A 24,020-nucleotide genomic window follows, 5' to 3' on the forward strand; every position below is an offset into this window, starting at 1 on the left:
GGCTGCGCGCTCTCACTCTTAAGTTTTTCTAGTCGTTGGTTGCGGCCTTCTTTCGGGCCTTTCTCCACCAGAATGTGGAACGGTACTTGTGTGTCTACTGCTGCTGTCCTATGATCCCTTTTTATCTGATTCATATGTCTGGTACATTTTCCGTCCCTTCCACGGACTAAATAAAGTACTTTCCCGACACGTCGTACTATGACACCTGGTTCCCATTTCTGACCGCCTTGATACTTTACAAGTACCTTTTCGCCGCGGTCGTTCGTCTGATACTCTTGTACAGGTTTTCTTCTTTTCTTGGGTGGCGATTTTTTTTCAAATATCCATGGGTTCTTTGCCTGAACTTCTGATTCACCTTCTCCTGCGGCAATGAGTACATCTTCTCCATGTTTTGCCTGGGGACCGATCAACCTTGAGAGTGCATCAGATCTCACCGGACTACATATATGATTAATTGGCTGGTTAGCCAACTGCAACATTTATATTAGGTCAAGACCAAGCAAATCTAGTCCTGGGCTTTCAGTGAGATATACTTTCACATTCTTCTGTACATTCCCTTTTTTAACTGGGCAGCATATCTCTCCAGCAATATTTAACTTTCCTCCAGATGCACTGTGTGCTAACTGGGTTGTAGGGAGCACCGAGGGTTTGCCAATATGACTCCATGTTTTGCGGCTGATCAGTGAAATATCTGAAGCAGTGTCAAGCTGTAGACGGGCACGGCGTCCATTAATCTCTAAGGTCACATATTTTCTTCGATTATGTTCTGTGCTGGTATGTGCTACCATTATTCTATTGGTTGATGAACAGTTTTTACGTCTTCGGTAATGAACACTCGATGAGCGACGGTGCATCTTCTTCTTACAACATGTTTCTTTATGTCCTTTGAGCTGACATCTAGTGCACCGGTAGTTTTTGTATGGGCAGAACCTTTTGTAATGCAGCTCTCCGCAAAACCAGCATGCGGATGGAGGCTTCTTAATGGTTGTGTTCTGCTTTTGCATATAGGAATCTTTCTTCCCACTTACTGCCTGTACATAAGGTAGTCGACCATTATTTTCTACCATTGAAGTGTCATGCTTCAAGTTCACCAGACGCTGACATTCAGTAGTCACCTCTTGAAGGGTGATATTTGGGCACTGTTCAATTTTGCTTAGAATTCTGGTTCTAATGTCGGCGTCTTCTGAAGATTGTAAGCTGCATACGAAAACAAGACATTTGAATTGGTCTTCTGTCATTGCTGATAGTTTAAAGCGCTCACATTCGCGATTTATTATGCTAGCATGTTGCACCCAGTCATCATTGCCGGCTTTTACTATTTTCAAGCACTGATATCGAATATTGAACAAGGAAGACTGTTCACCAAAAATTTGCGACAAAATTTTAACTGTTTCTTCGAATGAAATGTCTCTTGGGTTCTTGGGCAGAATGTAATTAGTATATCGTTCATGTTCAATGGTACCCAGCTTTCGTAGTAGCACCCTGACCTTGGCGGCATCATCAAAAGTTTCTAGGTCGACATTAAATACATCTTCATATTTCTTGTACCAAGATTCGAATGTTACACCAGCAACACCATCAAAATGAAATTCGTGAATGGAATAAATGATACAATCAGCATGCGATTTGGCAGAAACATCTGTAAGTCCATTCTTATTGAGGTTCATCTGCTGGGTTAGTTTTTCGAGTATGCGCATCTGGAATTGTTCAAGCCGTTTTTCATGGCGCTCTAGAAAAACTTCAAATTGGTCAAAGGTAATAGACATCTTGATAAATTAACCCGTCGCCAGTTGTTATATCTAGAACCTTGAATTTCTTAATATGCCGCGAACTACTTGACTACTTGAACGATAGAACCCGCAACGTCGCAAAAGAGAGAAGACAAAGACTGGTAAGCAGGAAGTTTATTGCCCCGAACAATGTCAAAATATAGCACAGAAATCTCGTGTATTTATAGTTTTTGGCTGAAAGTAAATTATCATTTAGGTCAACCAATAAGCACATAGGTATCAAACTAACCCATCCAATGGAGAAGCTCCACGTTGGCATTTCTAGAACATTCCCCTAGCCCTGATTGGATGGAATGTCTGCGGCTCTTCCTGGGCTTCTTAGGGCTTCCAAGAGTCTACCGACGGGCCGTCCTTACACTAAACTAAATCAAACAGATATTCATCAATTAAGATATTAAAACTTGGTTTATTTGAGCTTTGAATGTAATATATGATTTCACATGAGTGAGTGAAATATGTATGAATTGTAGTTGCGTAGTTACTTCGAAACAGCTCCATCTGGTAAGTCTCCGTTAAGACCCGTCTTTAAGCGGCGACTAGGCTATCCTGAACGTTTAGCAGTCTAAGAACAAAGAAATTCTTGCCAGGCAAGAATATTATTAGTGAGGCAAATAGGAGGAATAACAAAGACAAGACATAGCCAGGCTGCCTATGTGCAAACCTACTCAATAAATTGGTTGATTTATGTTTTTAACAAGTTTCATAAACAAATCAAAGTTTAGTGTTCAATCTTCATTAAGCGAATCATATTAAGAATGACATAATAATTTGATTGGGTTTCAGTATTATTTAACTGATCAAACAAATTCATTACTAGTATTCGTATGTCTACAATGTATTGAACTTTTATTTGTAGGTCGACCAGAACAAGCCATTAATGTACAAGTAAATTGTGTTGATTTTATTAATGAGGAATTGGCTCTGATAACTTGGTATCCAGGATCTGATAATTATGCTCCTATTATGGAGTATATAGTTGAATATTCCACCCAGTTTGAACGCGACACCTGGTATCCAGCTGAAATCTTTAACTTAACTGGATTGGTTCAAAGTACTTCAGTTAAGGTCAGTATATTTCTCATGATATTCTTCACTAAAATATAAAAAAGCTATATAATATTGTTTCTCAACTAGGTTTGTTAGACCTATGGTACGTATGCATAACCGCCACGTACCACGATATGCTATACTAATTGACGTGAGAGCAGGTTAAAAAGAAGCTAGGGGTGACCAAACAGTGACTTGGTATCAGTCTGTGAAGTTATGAATTGTTAACATGAGGAGTATTGGTAGGGGCAGATTATCTGATTTGATGCTGATTGATTGTGGTAATGAGTGGTTAGAGATGTTGGTTGACGTAGCTGAAAGTCGTTTATAGTGGCACAATTCTATCCATTCTTTACTATCACCCAGTGTTTAGTTGTATTATTATTTTTTTACTTTTTATACTCTTATTCATTCATTTCGAATCATATTCTTTGTGCTGAACTTTTTAAGTATAATTTGCGGTAGTATTATACTGACTACTTCGGTATTAATGTTGTTAATTTCATCTCGGCATGATGAAGTTATGTAGCAACATGGGCTATTATATAGTTTTGGAAGGTGCTATGCTGATTTTAATTGACTGACTAACCCAGTTAAGTCAGTGACACGGTACATAAGTTTTCCTACTTCAGTTAGATATAACGTTAAGCGTTTCTACCATTTAACGTATTTCAACAAAGGCAAAGTAATCGTTCTATAATCTCTAATGTTTTCACATTTGTTAAGCTGATCGCAGTCCTAGACATATCTATTACTTTTTATTCACTAAATGTACTTGAATAGTCTCGATATATATATATATATATATATATATATATATATATATCATAAATTTGAAAGGTTTTAGAAAATGGAATGTTATTTTTCAGCATAATTTGTTGAAAATTGAGTAGTATGTTTATATAAACAGTGGTTTCACTACTGCAAAACTATTTGTTCAAATTTAGACGAAATTCCTTGCAACGAGGTTTTTTGTCGTTTCAGAATTAGGTTTATGTCTTTTTAATCCATACATATATATATTGGTTTTTTGGATCTTGTCATTGATATTTAAGATTGCGATTGATCAGTCACTTTTAGGAAATGTACACCCTATGTGAATTTCCTCGATATTGCCAGTAAGCCATAGGCATCCTAAGCAGTGATGGATGGTAGTTAGCAGTGTAATTCAGGACGCTTGTTTCGTCCTGTTTGGGACTTGTCAGCTGGATGCACCTAGGTTCGAGAGTTGAGGTTCACTCCAGGACTCGAAACCAGTACCATTCGCTTCAAAAACCATTGCGTTATTCACTTAGTTAATCTTTACGTCTGTTTGTCTACCTTTGTGCTTAAACTGATGTTTACTTCTTCATGTATGGACAAATTCAACTTACAAACTATTGCGAACTTATAATATCGACTTTGTAGCAATGTTTGTATATCACATAACTATAAAATAGATGTCGTTAAGTAGCATTTGTAGCATTCATAACCTATAACTTCAAAACAAAGTAAATATTTTGTTACAGGTTGTGTTAAGGCCAAATATCCAATATCAGTTTCGTGTCCGAACAAGAAACCGTGTTGGTGTCTCCCTACCTAGTCAACCAACTACAAAAACATGCGGCATTCCTGGACGTGTGCCATCAGTTAATCCTAGAGAACTTTATGTATTTGGAACAATAGGCAATAATCTAGTGATTAGATGGACAGTAAGTTTAATAAATTTTATTTTATAAACTTTCCCTATATGATGTAATCTAGCTGTATTCCATGAAATAATTACATTGATCACATCCAGTTTATATTCCATTTTGTAGTTTTTTAGTGGCCCTGTAACTGACTCAAGTTAGATTGTGTGAATGATTGTTATCAATTTATATATACCGTCAAACCTCGTATATTATCACAGACTTAAATCGCGTTAGTGAATAACGAAACCAAATAAGTCAAATACGAGAATGAATTCTGAATAAGTTTATTTCGTAGTCATTGATCATCCAGACAGACGATCAGAGAAACGAAGCGGGGAAAGCGAAGCGAAATGACGCACAGTGGAGAAGGCAAGTGAGCCAACTCCATTTAATCAAGCGTAAATCGATATTTATATACCCAAACAAAAATAAGTTGCAGAAACATAATGAATAAGGTAAGTAGTTAACACACATACGATCACATAAAAACAGTCAGGGTTAACAAGCTAATAAGTGACAAGGTGAAAATGTGCCTTGAGGAGAATAAATAAATTAGTCTATCCAGACGTTAGAATAGCCTATGTGGGCTTGACATGGTACCATCTACTGAAAATTTTACAAACACCAGCTATTGCATGCTAATACTCTACTACTATAGAAGTGTCTTTTTATTTAATTTCTCTGTTTGAAATGCTATTCTAAAATATCATAAACTCAGAAATTAAATGTCACGAATTTCATAAATCTCTTATTGAAATTACTCTCTATTAGTAATATTATCTAACTAAAAATCTTATTTAAAAATCTATAACCTAGATTCTATTTACATGCAAATATTCAAAGATCCATTGAATCAGTCTTCAAATATGATACAAACATCTTATTATAAGCAAATATAGATATTAGCAAGCAGTGGAATCCAGGACGCGCGTTTCGTCCTATTTGGGACTCGTCAGCTGGATGTACCTGCATCTCAGGGTTGATGTTCACTCTGGGACTCGAACCCAGTACCTTTCGCTTCAAACGCCATCGCATTATCCACTCAGCTACTGAGTTCTGATAGCCACTTGCTTGTGAAATGAGGGGTGAAGTTTAAATTCACTTAGTATTACTTGTTTGGATCTTTCCATTGATGTTTAGGATTGCAACTGGTCAGTCTCCTAAACATCAATGGGAAGATTCAAACAAGTAATATTAAGTGAATTGATTAGTGTACATGACAGAACTATTTTACAGATGAATTCTAACTGGACACTTTTAGATGATCCTATTAACGAATTGTTAATTAAGCTATATGATACATTTAAGTGTAATATTTTAATTCTACGACATATATTTTCCTTGTTTGTGGTTAGAAGTTAAGTAAGCGTTTAGTTACAGAATTATATGGTATCGTTTTACATTAGAACTGACAACGTTTATTTTAAACTGCTATGCAGAAGTTTGTATGTGTTGGATTTTTTGTGGAATAGTTTTCTGCAGTTTAAAAATCTTCATAAAATATTCAAAAATACAGTTGTTTTCAACAATATCATCAGGTTCTACATTTGCCAAAATACTTACGCCTGTTACTCCCAATGGAGCATAGGCCGCAGACCAAAATAAGGCATATAATAATGGATTTGACAATCTTATATATTAAAAATGGTGAATGTTTGCATCTGTTACGATGTTAATACTTTGAAATTGTGTCTTTTATAAATTAGTAAGGTTATTTAATAAAGGTCAGAATGATTTGTAATAAAATGTCAAGTCATAATCTATATAGTAGTAACATAAGAAAATATAAAATCATGTGGATAAAATGCATAGTAAGAGGATTTCATCTTGTTAATCGAGGTAATAATAATATAGTTGTGTGAATATAATATGTAATAAGAGGGGTGTTATCAAGGTAATTACGATAAAAAAATAATTCATATGAATCGGCAAAGATGAATGTTAATGAATAAGAGAGATATAAACATAAAATGAACTAGAACGGGGGCATAAGAGGTTTATAATTTACAGTTTAGGTATCCTGTGATCCAGTCGCGGGCCACAGTAAACATAGATACTGGATATACTTCTTCTGGACACATAAATTCGGTTTCCTGTAGTTGATCCAGATGGCTTTAACTATGAACTAAGATCTTTCAAGTATCGATTTGTTACATTTAGTTGATTGTCTGATAATTATTCAAATGTTGATTCTGAAATCATTTTCTCAAATGATTAATTTATGCCTAAAATGTTACATACTTTAGAAATCCTTCCTGAGGTTAATAATACTATTAGGAATTACTAGATGGAGCTTTATAGTAAAAAATATTATGAAGGGAAACATTTTTTTCTTCTACAAAACGTAAGTTTTTCTCTAATTTTCTTATACCTTACGGTCTTTTTATAAATTTTCTTCTATCTTCACTTGGCAATTACTGTTCAGTTCAATTACTTTTTGTATATTTTTGTAAAATGAGACAAGTTAGATAAATACAAATCTGTAAAATTAAAAAAAAACATTAATTTACCGCTTTTGTTTGTCTATTCAATCTTTTGAATTTCAACTATTCGTTAATATGTCCTATAAAACCAAAAATGATGTTCCTTTTTTGTGGTGGTGGTGGTGGTGAGGTTGGGTTGACAACAAAATTCAATATTCACAATCAAGTATTTTGATTTTGATTTTTTTAAATGTTGATAATCTATTACTTTCAGAATAATTAACTGAAAATATCATAGATTTTATTTCTACTATCGATTTTGTAATTAATTAATTGATTGAAATTTATCCGATATTGGTTAATTGATATAAATGGTAATATCAAGCTAATGTTAACCTAACATAATGGTGATTACATATTGTTCAATTCCTTGATTTAACTTATAATTTCGAAGTTATATAATCGTCACTCTTAACTATATGGTGGATTTTATATTTAAACATATAATCTTATAATCGTGCTAGCAACTAATTATCTTTATTTTGAATATTTTTGTAGACGTTACCATTTATAGAACATAATGGAAATAATTTAGGTTATATTCTTACTGTTCAATGTTTGAATTGTGCTTCTGTACAATCGAATGCTATAAATACAACAGTAATAGGTGATTGGAGAACTGATCGTATTGTATACACATCATTTAAAGCTGGTGTTGTTGTTTCTGAAATTGAATCGTATAAATTATTTCGTGCAAGTCATCAATTTTAATCTTATATATATTAATAGTATATATTATGAGTTTTTGTGATATTTTTATTTTACTATTTTTGGAGATTAAGCTGAAAGTTGGATTTTTTGCACCAAATTCACTTTAATATCACTTGTATATAATAAGTCTTATTTACTTTATTAAGAATTTGTTCTGTGATTATTGATTATTAAATAACCAATATCAATTAGAAGTAAACAATTTAATACTTGAGACAAACTTGTATCATGTGAAGTTGCTAAATAAATCAATCACTAAAATATACACAACAATCCCTTCTCATATTAATCAACATTTGCTCACTAGTGAATGGCTCCATGAGGTATTTCCTGGAGTTCTAGTGAGAAGCAGTAACCAGTGGAGTTCAACCAAGTCTGTTGTGAGATAGTAACTCACTGAAGACATTGGTGAATGGTTGCTCAATTTCGTGGATTGGTTGAAGTTGGACATTAACACCGCTGGATGCCGGCTCAGTGGTTTATCGGTTAGGTGCTCCGGCGCGAGACTGATAGGTCCTGGGTTAGAATCTCACGAGGCGGGATCGTGGATGCGCACTGCTGAGGACCTCCACAATAGGATGAAACGTCTGTTCAGTGCTTTCAGGTTTTTCATGGTGGTCTAGCTTCAATTGACTTATGATTTCAACTATATAAACAGGAAATAGGCAAAATTGCAAAGACATGGAGTTCATAAAGTTCTTCAATGATGCCTTCATCTTACATCTTTCCTACATCTTCGGATTTTTGTTAATTATGGTTCAAACAAAGCAAGAATAACAAGATAAATTCATTTTATTTTATTGCTAATCTATTTCATCACTTCTAATTATTAACCGAATATCAAATATAGAAAGGATCAATTGTTAATAAATAATGAATGAGTTTTTTCTTGGAATGTGAATGAAGTTTCAAATTAATATTTGTAATAGCTTTTCTTATAAATGTTTCGCGTGTTCTAGACTATTTGTGATAATATTGTGACGTAATATAATAAAAACCTAAGAAGTTCAATACAAAAAAAGGAGAACTTGTAAATTAGACACACTAGATTGTAGTTATAATTAATTAAAGAAAGAAGAAAAATGGATCAAAATGTTCAACTTGTTTATTTTACTAAAACAATGAAAGGATAATAGAAGGTTTTTGGTTACAAAGTTCAGTTTCATGCTTACTGACTGCTGACGGTCCCATGAATCGTAATAAGATGGAAAACAATTGTTTATTGATTACAATTAAGACGTTTATTGCGTCAAAGTTATACTCCGTGTCTAACAGGTGGTGTGTTATCGAACTACGAAGGTTATCCCGTCCTTCTGAAGGAGATACTCAATAAAACATATAGAAGCTCACCTTCCTATCCTTTCAATGTACATGCCTTTCCATGTACATGTAAAACGATAAATGCAGTTGGTGACGTATGATGGATATTTGTCTACGTTTGTTTGTGTGACTGAGCATAATGTTGTACATTATGTAACTTATTTCGCAGCCAAAAACGCTCTTTTCGAAGTGGTTTTTATTCTTTGATTGATTTTGTTTATTGTTTGATCACCTCTGAATGAATGACAATCATATAAAAACCTATTTCTTTTGGGGCTTGTAAACTACTTTTCGGTTTCGGTAGTCAGTACTATATTTCTATATAAATGATTGAAAGTATTTGTTTACGTGCAAACAAATATGTATATTTCTTTATACTCCTTATTGAGATTTTCCCTACTCCATATTTACAGTTTATGGAGGAATAGCTGTGAAAGTTTAGTTATTGGCCACTCTAGGTTTCTTACCGACATATATACCTTTTGCAGGTTCCTTAATTTATTCTAGAAATATATCTTCCAAGCTGATAAGTTGTGATCTAACTTGTTCATCAACTGTAATGAATATATCACTTATGAGTTTATGCGTGATTGACTGGTTTTACTAAAAGGTTATCCATTTTTATTTCTATAAGTTTTAACTGCGTTCACTGATTAGTTCACTGTATTACATGTTGTTTTCAAATTTATTGAAACATCAAAAACATTTGCTTTATCACTGAGATTATGTGAGCTAATTTCTGATAGAATTCCCATCACAGGAATTAACCAACTGTAGTTCGTAATTCCAGATCAAAGTCTATTCAAATGAAGAATTTGATTGAATTTCATTATAAAGCATAATTAAAAGGCGTCTAGCAAAAACAGTTAATCATCGGTACCATGGAAAAAATTTTAAATGTTTTAACATTTATTTGAATGAGTTGTTTACAGTTGTAGTTTTAATAAATTATCAGTATATTTTAATTTATATTTAAATTTTTATATTATTGTTTAAGGTGACAATACAAAGTCGTAATGAAAAAGGTGTCAGTACTCAGTCTCCTACTGTGGCTTTAGGTTATTCCAGTGAAGCTATGCCAACAGTTTCACCACCGGCACCTATTGTTATAAATACAACTGTTCAAGGAGTTTACTTAAAGTTAAAAATAATAGAAGCTAATCAAGTAGCTGATATTAAAGGATTTTTTAGAGGTTATCGAATTGAATGGTGTGATGCAAGTTTAGATCCAGTAAAATGTGATGCATTAAGACAATTTAAAGTAAGTAAAACAATATGAATTTGAGATATTTTTAACTAAATCAAATTTTACGGAAAAAAACATGAATATACTTATGAAGTAGAGTATTTTTAGAAACAATTAAATGGATTCGATTTGAAAAGTAAAATTCAAAAGAATTGGTTTGTTATACCATTTTTTTCACAGTTATCAACACGATTATTAGTAACCTCTAAAAAAGATCCAGTTCGCCTAAGCTTCGTACCAGTTTCGACAAGAGCTACAAATATAGGGGTTCATAGTAAATTAATATGGTCAAAATATCGGCTGACTTATTAGTTTCTAAACAACTCAGTGATGAAGTTTATTCCATCTATATTACCAGTGAACTTATAACTGGAAATAGACCTTCCCGATAAGTAACATTAACTCTAATATTTATATTCTTGAAACTTCTCTGCACGGTTTACTATTTTCAAATAATCGTTTAACATAAACATTTCTCTATATTTATGATAGTCAAACCAATTAGCCACGTCATTCCGAACTTCTCATTTCATCTATCTCATCTTTTGCTTTCGAACTATGTTTATCACATTCAGATTTCAATACAGTTCAGACTAACACAATGATAAGTAGATAAAAGAGGAATTAATTTTCCCTCTGATTATACCAACCACGAATTGCACCGATGTGGAACGATACATATTCGTAAAATGTTCTATGATGATATTGACTAAATGATCAACCAAGTTAATAATCAATAAATTTCAATTCCTTATGAGTTCAAATTGATCATCATGTTTGGAGAGTTAATATATAAATGAATAAATAGTGAAATTTGTTCATTTAAGTCACAAAATTCATTTTCATTTTGTTAGTATGAACTAGCAAAACATTTTTGAAAGTCCTATCAGCCAGGTGAAAATGCTACATGGGTGACTAGTTACCAGGATTTATAATTAAACCCTGTGAATGATTTTGACTTATATTATTTTCTTCGTGCAAATATGATATGATCGGTGTCGTAAATAAAGTATAGGAATAACATTGAAACAAATAATTTAAAACATTAGATTTCCTGTTCTCATTTTTCATTTTATCCATTACCTTTTACTTTACTTTTCCCCGTAAAATTATCTAGGATATAATATTTCGTGTACCTAATACTCCAGTTCTTTATACCAATCGTCGACGAAGATCTGTAGAAACAATGGAGAAAATGGTTAATCATCCAAGTACAACTGAAGGTGATATTTTTCATGCCTATGAATCAGTGTTGGAACGTTATCTCCCTGCATCTAGAAAAGCTTATTATAAATGGCTTATGCATTCCGCAATACTTGATGATCCGAATCCTATTTGTGAAAGTACTCCCAAAAGAAATATATCGTGTCCAGGAGCTGGTTTGTTTCCTCGAGCTGCTCAATCACCATCTGTTCTTGGAGATGCTTATAGCATGTTACTTACTCGCAGACCCCGCCAATCTCTTTCTCCTAATAGCCCAATTGATGAACAGTCAATACTGCCAGAATTTAATTGGGGTATGAGCATAAACTACTTGCTTACTGGAGTCCCTGGTGCAACAAATATCAAACTGTGGGTGCGGGTTCTAACTAACAAATACGCTGGTCCAGCCAGGTAGACATTTTCTGTTTAAATAAGCAAAATAATTTATAGATCGTTTTTTGCATATATTGAAGTAAATCCATCCATTGGTTTTACTTTATACAGACGATCTTCTTTATTTACATAAGTCGGAAATTTCAATTGTTAAGCATGTGATAATTAAAAATATGTAGATATATTCATAAAAGTATCGATACCAGGTGGTTATTTTATCTAGCAAAACGGGACCATCGATTTTAAAGGATTCAGAGCCAATCCATAATACGTGTCACAGTGTCAAATATTTGCCACTAAAGTAACTGGCTGCTTATACCATATTCTAGTTGGTGTTACTTTGCTTGCTATTTAAATAATGTGAACAATGCTTTTTAGACGATCATTTATTGAACAGTACATTTAGATGTGATCTCGTCATCAATTTACTAGATTTTATTGAATTATCTGTTTATACATCACAAGTGATTTCAGTTTTGCGATACTTAATTATTGTGAATTAAAAATGTTGAAAAGATCTAAGCTAATGACATGTGAGTTTTCTTTTCTTCCTATTAGTCCTATTGTAGAATTAATGACATCAGGTGGTTTATCTGGTCCAATATCCAATTTAAAAGCAGATGCAATCAGTGTTAACTATATCGATGTATCATGGTCGATACCAACTGAACCAAATGGATATATTATCGGTTATGAACTTGAAGCTATGGAATGTTAGTTAACATAAATAATTTTTAAAGTTTTTAATATTTTATTGTTTAATGGAAAATTTCATTATAAGATTATATCGTTTCAAAAGTTCATTCTCTCATTGATTTTCTTTATGCGTTTGAGATATACCATTGCGTCTTGCTGTGAATTAAAGTTAGTAGAAGAATGCTAAGCTCTTCTCCATGAAACAATTTTTTTTACAGTATGAAGGTTTCTAATCTTTTTTTCAGTCAGGACTTTATATTAATTTCATTGTCAAATATTCTAGTCAGTTGTTAAATTGATTTTGAACTATCAACATCATAAATGTTTACATATTATTAAATAAACTCACTAATTCCACCTTCTTGTCTACAACAGTTTTAGTAGGGGGGGGATTGAATCGACAACTGCATCTCTGTGATAATGTGGTATGGTAACTCGAACTGATGTACGTACGTACTAAGTTCTACGTTGTAACTGACTGACGATGTTTTTAGTTCTATGTATTACATGAAAGACAATGTTCAATAACGATATTATCTATCTTCATAGACTGTAAAGTTACATTAATTTAAAGGCATAATTTTCTTCTTCCAAAACTGTTACTTTGATTGAAACAGAAAATTTGAAAGCCGTAAAATTTATAGTCTATGACTTTTAATTCAGTTTGTTTTTTAATATAATAAATTTCAAGTATTTACATTAATTTTCTTCTATAAACTGCATATAAAGTAGTGTAGTGAACGAGAACACAAGCAATACAAAAAGAATACAAAATTACATAACGTCTTAGTAAAATCTGTAAACTATACAGTAAATACGTCATTTACAAAATATCCATCAATCGTCCCAGACTTCATTGTTTTTTCATTTCCACATCAACCATTCTCTGTTCTCGTTTTCTTTTCTTTGATCTTCTTACCCATCTGCCGCCCAGTATTTCACTTTCGATTAATCATGCATACTACTTATGTCTATCGACATTAGTAGCATACACCATAGTGGTACTTTTCACACTATACTGTACGACACAAGTTATTTAAGCTTCTTACATTTAAAAAACTACTTAAGCTGCATCGTAACTTCATGTAGACGTTTTATTAATAATTCAAGTTGTTGCTGAGGGTTAATTGATATCCTGTTTTACGCTTTGTCAAAATATGTTTTTTTTAAAATGCATTTAAGGAATTTTATTGTATCTCATATCGTTATGGTGTATTCAGTTGTTGATAAGATGGTAATTTGTTTGAAAATGTCTTTAACCGACATGACGTTGCAAAAGAAAGAAGGTAATTCAGCGGGGAAAGTTTTCAATGTGCATCTATCAGTTTACTTGCTCATATGAAAACTTTCTTCGCTGAATTGGCTCGTTTCTTTCTCAATGACACTATAATTCTCTTTCATTATTTGATATGACGTTCTTCACATATGTCCGAATTTCAATCCTATTTCCTGTAATATTATAGTGTTGATTTAAAAGTACGGAAGTATATTTTAATTAATCTCGGTTTATGCCAACTTCTGTCTCATTGTCAACAAATGATGTTTATATTAGGTATTTATCCCATGAGCGCCTTACCCGTTTTTATAGAGGACCTGTGTAATCAGTTTAATTATTTATCACACTATTTATGACCTTAAAAATAGATTGGGATCATTCATTACAATGCTTAACAGCTTCTGTAATCAACACTTCAATGAAATTAGATTTCATTCGACTTCCGGGTATGTTTTGTTCTAATCAGACCCATAGACTAAGATATTAAGTTGCATGTGATTTATAACAAAAATAATTCATCAAATATGGTGCCTTCAGTTTCTTATGTTTCAGCAACTTTGGACAGATTATCACTTACAGATCCCTTGTTGAAATTATTATCCTGTATATCACTCTAGACATCATTTTCAACCAGTATAGGATTAAAGTAAACTTTGAATTTATTTTATTGGGAACCGGGTTACCTGTGTGTATTTAAGATTGAGAACATAGACCACTAATACTCTTTTTGATGGTTTAAAATAAATTGCTCCCTGGTAATTTGTAGGTCAGTTATTTAACTTCGAAACGAAATTTGAATTACTGCCCAAATTTCATAAAATCCGAACTGATTTTTTATTTAATGTCTATTAGTTTAAAATTTACATATCTCCCATACTTACTTTATAATGAATAAATTTAGCACAGAAATTTTTTTGCTTCATGATAATTGACAGTGAAATATTTTTAAAACAATATTTTCAGTAAATGGCTTGGACGTTGGTTATGGATTTAGATATCCACCAATCACAGATAACTCTTCAACATCTTATCGAATGTCCCGATTGAAAGGAAACACAACATACCGTATAACAATATGGCCAATTACGGGAGCTGGTCTTGGGATTGATAATTTTATTGACATACAAACAGCACCAACTGATCAAGGTAACTAACCTTAAGAAACAAAGCTTTTCTTAGTACTGTTATTAGTATAGTTTATTGTTAATTTTCCAATGATCAATTATTCACTTGTCAAAGTTGTTACTTTTGAAATGGTAACTTATTTTTATATGAAGATATATCTGATTCAAGATCATTTAATGCATCAGTTTATGGTAAAGTCATAATTGCATTTTTATTTAAAATTACTGAATTTGTATTGTAAAGATTGATTAGTTTTAGAATATCACATCAAAGTTTCCTTTTATTCATATATCATGTTGATTATAAATGATTTTTTGATAGAACTTGATTTTGTTGAATTAACTCTTATCCTTGAATCTGCTGGATTTCAGTCAATGCAAAGTTGAAAACTGTGTTTAATTTTATTCTGAATGCAAAATACTTGTCAACGTTCATGTGTATAACGATTTACTGCTTTTTTAATCGCTCAATAGTGCCATGGTTTCAGCTGGCAAAGATTTAGTCAGGCGAACACGTGATTTCAAGCATGAATGCTGAAAATATTTATTATTATTATTATCATACATTTTTCAGGATGTGATTTTGATCACCAACTTAATCGTTATACAATTATTTTGCTAGGTGCACACCCACTACATTACAGATCGAAAATAAGACCAGGTTTATCAGCAAAGTATGATTAACTCACAGCCGAAACTGTTTTCTTCTGTTAAGTGTAATAATTTACAAAATAAAACATTATGCTCTTTCGTATGTTTGAAGAAGTTTTATCGTTCTTCTTGCATGTTTATTCTAAGGCAAATGAATATTCAAAAGTTTTTGTAGTATAATTTCGGACAATACATAATGAAAGCGTCTTCATAATTATTCAAAAAGTTATTCTGAAGGTTTATCATTTTCACATGTATGTATTCACATTTATCCGAAATTTCTTGTAATATCTGATTGACGATAAAGCCATTGATGTTTTTACTGATTATGTTGTCATTTTCAGCTCCTAGTCCACCAACATTCGTTATTACTCATGTGACTGAAACGGGATTCACTATTATATATGAACCTAGTCATGTTGGTCTACCAGGCACTGTATTTTTTGTTCAGTATCGTCAACCTGGTATTGTTCATTGGTTAGAATCAGTTCGTACATTTATAAACCGGACAATAACTGTTGATGGACTTATGTCAGGTAAATGGGAAAGAAAATAAATTTTACTGTGTTAGCAAATTGAAATTACATTTTCTTCATAATTTTTTGTTGTTGCTGTGTACGTTTTGAGTTAGATAAACATTTGGGATGGTTTTTAATATTGAACCATTATTAATGTACTTATTAATTACGAATCAAATAAACATTCTGTTGGTATTCGATTATTTTAAGAATAACAAACCCAACGAATTCATATAACATTGTTGACATAACATGTGGTGGATTTGACTTAATGTCAATCAAATTACATTTGATCTATCAATGAGATAGGAAATGAGGAATATTAATAAACTTTAATAATAATGTTAAAAGTCATTTAAAAGCTTCCAGTGTGTTAGATAAGGAGTGATATATTTTAAACACACGTTTGATTTGTACACGTACATGAATTTGAAAACTGTAGGCATTTTGATTTTGATTGATCAACTAGTCTTGATCTTCGCGGTTCACTAGGAGCAGGGTTCGATTGTATCTGAAGTTGTGGATAGATGGAAGTAGGAAAATGTAAATTAACGAAACACCTGTCCAACTACTTTTAATTTTTACTGTTTCTTAATTTTGATCTTGTTTTGAAAAATGTCTTCAGTTTAAATAATCCTAATTAAGTAACTAGTTAAGAATTACAATTTTTTATAAAGTTCCTGTAGTATTTATTATTTGTTCATCAATAAGGATAGTTTTCCACCTTTTCAGTAGTTCAGCCTATGTGTTCTTATTCGACAAAATATGTCTTTATCGACATTAAAGGAAGGTAGATCAATTTTACTTGAGAGATATCTGAATTGTTTTCATAACATTCTTCTATGAAACTATAAGAATAGAGGTATTAACAAACCAAATATATTTTCCACATAAATAACTGTACAGGTATTTTTGTTCTTCGACTTCTTAGATTAAACTGTCAAAGTTAATAGTTTAAGTCTTGGTGATAAATCCAATCAATCAAACAATGACTGATGAGATTTGAGTTATTCAACTGGAAATTCTGTCACATTGATTTAATGCAATTTATGTATGCATTAATCCATAATTGACGTTAAAATGTTAATGGGAATCCCCAAATGTTCAAACTATAGATAATATATTTTGTATTGAAAGCATTACTAGTGAAAGGTGGTCAAACTTTCTTGACAAATGTCCTTCTGATTAAAGAAAATAAATCAATCCCTCATTAGTGAAATTTGCTTTTTTTGATTAGGATTGAATCAATAAATTCGAAGATTTCAGCTTAAATATTAGTTGTAGAAAGCCCAATAATTAGGATACAGAGTTCTTGCATATCTCATTTTACCAATATATTTGCTATTGAAAGTCATAGGTTTCCGTTATACGTGGAACTACAACGAGTAGCAAATATTGAGCATGCACTCCTGTGTTTTCTGAAATTTACCTGGTATAGGACTTGAAAACTTTTTATTTTGTCACCTCTGATCAAATAGTAATTTCAGTTATTTGATCTCCGAACTTTCAAATTATTCGGAGTTAATTCATTTTTTGCATTGGTTGTTTGAAACTTCTCATTGATATTTAGGACTGCAATTGATCAGTCTTTTATTGGAATATGCACATTCTGTGCGGATTGCCTCAATATTAGCTCAAATAGAACGAAAAATGAGTCCTGGATTCAACTGCTAACCACCATCCATCTATGTTTATAATACTTAGAGATAATCTGTCAGAAGTCAATAGACTACAAATTTACTTGATATAATGATGGGTATGAAACATTTAACTTTTCACTACACAGACAATATATCCCGAAGTGTTGGAGAGATAAAAATGGAAAAGAAGATACCAATATAAAATTATGGTCACATTTGTCGAACACGTTTTTATTTTTGAGTTTTATGTCAAAGTTCTGACTGTGATTAATATTGAATATCACAATTATATTGCCATAGAAACAAGAGTTTTTCTGAAGCCCGTTGATGATAAATATATTGTATTTTTACTCAATGGAATGTTGATCATCATTTCACCTACGGGTTCGACCAAAAATACGCTTGTTAATGTCGGCTGAAAACCCAGTATATGGTATTTTTTGAGTGGCTATGAGTAAACAAATCGAGCTTATTCAGTTTATTGTTCATTTTTCCAGATACAACGTACACAGTACGAATGGTTGCGACTAATGGGGACGTTTTGTCAACGGCAAGTGAAGACAGAGTTATACACACACTAGGTGGTCCTAGTCCAGGAAGCTTAGCTGGAGATAGCGGAACATGGTTTATTATTGTTTGCACCTTGCTACTTTTCTTCATAGCACTACTTATTCTGTTAATATTAGTAAGAAAAAGACGGCTTGAGGTTGGTAAGTAATTGTTATTATATGGAGTATTTAAAGTATGCTTTAAAACATTTTAGTGTGATACTACTTATAGCGAATGGATGTTTGTTCATTTTCAACACCTAGTTATTAAACGAGCATTCACAGAACAAATTTATCACAATTTTCCTCTCTTTTATTCATTCATAAATGTATTTATTGTAGTGATTTGAATGTTTTGATATATATATATATATATATATATATATATATCATATAGTAATCAGTTAATCGTTAGTTTCCGTCATCGCATTCTATATGATTGATGATGATTGTCCTTCAACAATAATACTTCCTGAGGAGAGAAATTGAAGCCAAATACCGTCTAATTTATTTTTTGGCTTTTCTATTAATTAGTATAAAGTTCTTATCACTTTTTTTCAACTAAAAATTTATTAGTACGGGGATTTATGGAAATTGTAGTATTTTCAAAGTGGAAATCACAAATTGATCTAAGCTGGATCACCATTGAAAACCTGGAAACTTTTATCATATGTGAGACAGTTATCCACCTCAAACAATGAATGAAGGGTTGTGCAAGATCACGAATCGATCGAAGTTAGGCTCGGTGATCTAGAGGTTAAGTGTTTACGCACGAGACCGAAAGTCCTGGGTTTGACTCCCATTTGCAGGATATTGGATACACACTGCTTGGAAGTCTCATACTAAGATGAAGGGATGATCTAATGCTTTCAGGTTTTCAACGTTTGTGTGGCTTAGATTGACTCGTGATTTCAATTGTGAAAATAAATTATTCTTTAATTAAAACGTACATATATATGATATATTTCAAGTAGTGATAAAAACAATTGTTTCCTTCTCTTCAAGTTTTTGTATTTAAATGTAACCAAATAGCATAATATAAATAAATAAACCACTGTTTTCTTATAACACCAATTAAATAATACTTGAGCTATAAACATCATACTTAAATAAAACTTCTCAATATACTTCAATTATTTTTATTAATTTCAGAGTTTACTACTGATTAACTGAAGTACTCTTTGCTATAACTTTTAACCTACGTGCCCAATTGTTGTATAAAGTGATGATTCCCGCCAATTAGAGAGCAGTGATTTACCGGTCCGACCAATGATACACGAAACCTGTACGATCAGTTTAGAGTACTTATCGATCCTGCTTTCTGCCTAGCTCAGCCAGTTAAGTCTAGAACACCAATCTCAGCCTCTGCAATATGAATCATTTATTTCAAACATACTGGGTTTATATACCAACCCAACAGATCACATCGTCCCATAAAATAGAAAATAACATTTGTACAAGATTTGGCCAAATGTGGCTGTGAATAAGGGGAACAGTAATTAATAGACTGAGTATAACTAAGGAATGGTAAATCGTAAATTAATAGTCTATAGGTCAAAATAAAGCTTATAATAAGAGTGACATGAATGTGAATAGTTTAGTAACTTAACAATTATACAATAGGAAATATACATATCACATTGGTCCATGAATAGTTCTCAACAGTTACCATTCACTATTCTTATCGGGACATAACACTCTTGATTACATAATAATTTTTAAATTAATGTCTCAATTAAAATAATATAGAGTATGAATAAAATTATTCAATTGGAAATTCTTTTAAATTGATCTTGTCTATATTCATGAAAATGTAATGATAGGATAATGTTATACTTGGTGAAGCATGTAATATATATATATATGGTTATGTAACTTAATAGTCAGTTATGTAAGTATTTATTAAATTTATTATTGAATTAAGTGGATTTGTAGCTTAGATTATAAATATTTTTAATTAGACCGTAATTTTATTGTTCTATGATGAATGTTATATCATATAAAGGGAATTTTATATCATTGAATTCTAGTTTTTACACTTACACTGACGAGTTTCAAATAGGACGAAACGCGCGTCCTGGATTCCACTGCTAGCCACTATCCATCTTTGCTTATGTCAATTTTTAGTTTCATATTTATGTGTAACATTTTAAACGAAAGATTTTCACTTTAAACATATCTCATCAACAGTGTATTTTACGAATGAATACCTGTTCAATTATTAGTATTATTATAACTCTTAGCGGGAAAAAGGCATACTCATTGCAATATGGATATATATATAATAGCGATTACCATAGAGCTTTATCACGTGTTGTCCTCAATTGATGCTGTTCATAAACCTTAGATTTGACTATAGAATCTACATCAATAATTATAAGATGAATGTGTTTCTGATATATATTTTTAGACTAATCACAGGTCAAATCCTGTTTCGTATTATTTTATCCATTAGTCGACCTTTATATTTTCGCTTTTATGCGGTCATTACACTGGTTTACATGTTTACACTTGTCCATTTTTATTTAAGTATTCACAGACAGGTGAAAGTATTTGAATGGACATTTTATAATCTTCAATGTGAATTCGTTTTGTTTTTTACAGTGCAAAAGAAAGCAAATGAACCTTTGATGGAATCACACCAATCTCTAATGAGGTAAATCAAAAATCTACTGTGAACCTAAGTCTTTATACGATAAAGTTAAATGTTTGACGTGTATGATATCTAGGTGAATATGTTTTTACGAATTTGTATGTGAAATGAATTTCAATTATTTTAGATTTAAATGATTTGATAGCTACAGCTTTCAGTAAACGAACTTATACTGTTAATCTCTTCCTACCGTTATAGAACTCTTTATTTCTATTTAATCATTAGACTGTGACAGACAAGTTTATCGAGTGATAGTGTTTTTTTTTGAGTTTTCAATTTAATAAGACAAATCCAAACTTATGAATGAAAATAAATTTTATCCGTATTTTAAGTAATCTCCATCGATGCTCATCAATAAATGTAAAACACAGTACTACGTTACATTGTCTAAAACCTATTAGTACCCATTAGTAAAGTTTGATAACATTTATTAAAAGTCATTTTTATTAAACATTATAGTTTTGTTTCAAACTAACTGGTACTAACCGAAATACTGGTACTTCGACCGGTGAAGAATGTGATTTGCAACAATAAAAGTTGAGTATTCAGTGTGATATTATAAACATTAATATGCCTCATATTAGAATGGAATTTAACCAGGATTGAAGTGACATTAAAATCCATCGGATAATCAGAATTATTTATTTACTTTCTCTTTGACTATCAGCTATACTAATTTGATTTTTTTCAATAGTTTCTTCAGAAGTGGATTGGTGATTTCTTAATAGATACAAAGTTTTGTAGTTGAAATCATCAGTCAATTGAAGCTAGACCACCATGGAAACCCTCGAAGCACTGAACGGCCGTTTCGTCCTATTATGAGACTTCTCAGCAGTGCGCATCCACGATCTCACCTCGTGAGATCCGAACCCAGGAGTGCTTAACCTCTAGACCACTGATCGGGCATCCAGCGGTGTTAATTTCCAACTTCAATTGACTCATGATTTCAACTATAAAATTACTAAAATCTCCACAATACCCCTCTTCTGACAAAGTTTTGTTTCAAAGAAATTACAGCATATATCATTAAGTGATAGATAATGTTGATTATAAGACAGATGATTGAATACTGGTCATAATGTTTACGCATGTATATCATTCAGATAAAAGGTTTTATAGAATTTGTTTCGGTCAACTCATAAATTCAACCATTGATAATTTGAATTTAGTTTTGAAGAAGAAAAAAGGAAATAATTTTTAATATAATTTATGAACATTATATTGGAAGATAATCTAAATAATAGTACAACGTTACTTATAAATCCATGATCGAATTTTAATTTTTTTTAAAGGGTTTTTCATTTCCTGTCAATGATTTCTGCATGATCAGTTCCTTCTTACATTCTCACTCACTCACTCACTCACTCACCGTCTTGCACTCATACACATGTAGACGTTTTTTATTCTTTATATCTAAACTAATGTTGTATATTTTTTTCGTAGTAAACGTGGACCTTGGTATTATCATTATCATGATTATTGTTTTTATTGTTGGTTTATTGTTCCAGATGAATAGTTTTTACAGTCTCTATTCATTTTTATTTCTGTGGTTATATTTTGAACGCTTTACTGCTTATTCTTATGTCAGGCGTAAAAGATCAACTGAACGGAGAAAAAAATTCACACACAAACACACTAAGAAAGAACATTAGAACATTTGAAGGAATTGTAAACATATATGAAACTACATGTGTTATCATTTTTGTCATCCATTTAAAATGAGAATTTTTGTTAATTTTTTTCTTGATGGTATAAGAAAAAGAGTTAAAACTTACCATATTTTTCTCTCATTAGGCATAAAATTAAATCGATTTTTATCTTTTCTGAAGATTAAGAGGTAATAATGGCACCAAATTGTATAGAATAGTAGAAAAATTGTACAGCTGAAGAGTATACAGACGATATTTTATTTAATCCGAGGGGTCCACTCAAGTTTCATATATCTTGGAATTAAAAATATGTTTTTTAAAATGTAAAATAATCTAAATCTCTGGAAATAGTCGAAAAAGCATGTATACTTTCTACAAATGAATCATTTCAGATAAAACATTCCTTTCAATAGTCAAATAATAAGTTTATCTTAGTTTTCTAGTTTTATTAGTTTTTCAAACTCTATGTGTTATCTTTGTAAACCATATTTTTCACTTTATAATTAGTTATCTGATTAAATGGATTTGATTTAAAATTGTGAAATAATATTGAAAGTATACACTGAAAACGATCATATAATCAGATATGTAGGCTGAGAGTATTTAATCATATGTATATTTGAAGTATTTCTGGAATAAGGTAGTGTCATTTCTAAATGGCTATTACTGAGATTGAGCATAGGTTACTAGGTGAAAATGACAAGTTAACTGATGGTTTAATTATATATATTATGGATGATTTTAGCAGTGGATGGGAAAAAGTTAGTGGTAGAAAGATGAAAATAAGATATCAGTTCACTCAGTTGTTTATAGTCGGAATCCACCTTTTCAGTAGATGCGCAAGGTTTGGTTGTTATCCATCGAATAATCACATTTGTAGTAAAAAATTTTAAGTGGTATAATCCGTGATCATTCGTAATGAAACAAATGCATTCACTAATTTTCATCTTCCAAACTCTGAGTTTTTTGTGTTTAACATTCTTCGAAACCATTCGTTCATGTTCAACTATACTTATTATATCCAGATTTTCATTCTGAATAATACTATCTGCCCGTACTTTTGTTTATCACTGTTCGTTTCCACTATTTTTGTTCTTAGATGACTTATGATATACTAGGCATGTATTTATTCATGCTAGGTTCTTTATTACTCATAACCAGTTGATTGATACTCAAATAATGTCAAAAATTGAAATTAAATAGATGTTGTTATACTTTTTAATATTTACGAGGCTGTTGTTTATAATCGTTACATTCAGAACCTAATCCTCACCGCAAATAAGTCTACATTAGGGTAAACAACATCTTACAAATTTGTGATTTATTTATGCGATTACTAATCGTATCGTTTGTTGATTTTTCTAATACATTCCTAAATGAATATACTATAGTTTACTCA

The 24,020-nt window shown here is 31.6% G+C and overlaps 1 protein-coding gene and 1 non-coding gene across 2 annotated transcripts in view; one reads left to right on the top strand and one right to left on the bottom strand.

Moving 5' to 3' along the window:
• Smp_148020 (septate junction protein) overlaps positions 1-24,020 on the top strand; it is a gene marked incomplete at both ends in the record, with an annotated part of 42,914 nt that overhangs the window by 14,393 nt on the left and 4,501 nt on the right. Inside the window, 10 exons of the mRNA XM_018794616.1 lie at positions 2,647-2,855; positions 4,346-4,528; positions 7,492-7,686; positions 10,022-10,285; positions 11,388-11,884; positions 12,425-12,579; positions 14,802-14,984; positions 15,958-16,149; positions 18,269-18,481; positions 20,924-20,975. Coding sequence (XP_018649010.1) covers positions 2,647-2,855; positions 4,346-4,528; positions 7,492-7,686; positions 10,022-10,285; positions 11,388-11,884; positions 12,425-12,579; positions 14,802-14,984; positions 15,958-16,149; positions 18,269-18,481; positions 20,924-20,975 — 2,143 coding nt within the window. The remainder of the gene's footprint in view (positions 1-2,646; positions 2,856-4,345; positions 4,529-7,491; positions 7,687-10,021; positions 10,286-11,387; positions 11,885-12,424; positions 12,580-14,801; positions 14,985-15,957; positions 16,150-18,268; positions 18,482-20,923; positions 20,976-24,020) is intronic.
• On the bottom strand, positions 5,497-5,563 carry Smp_tRNA_00235_Gln_TTG.1.1. The gene has a single exon. It is a non-coding gene (tRNA).

Source organism: Schistosoma mansoni, chromosome 1 (genome assembly GCF_000237925.1).
Source record: "Schistosoma mansoni strain Puerto Rico chromosome 1, complete genome".
NCBI classification, from domain to species: domain Eukaryota; kingdom Metazoa; phylum Platyhelminthes; class Trematoda; order Strigeidida; family Schistosomatidae; genus Schistosoma; species Schistosoma mansoni.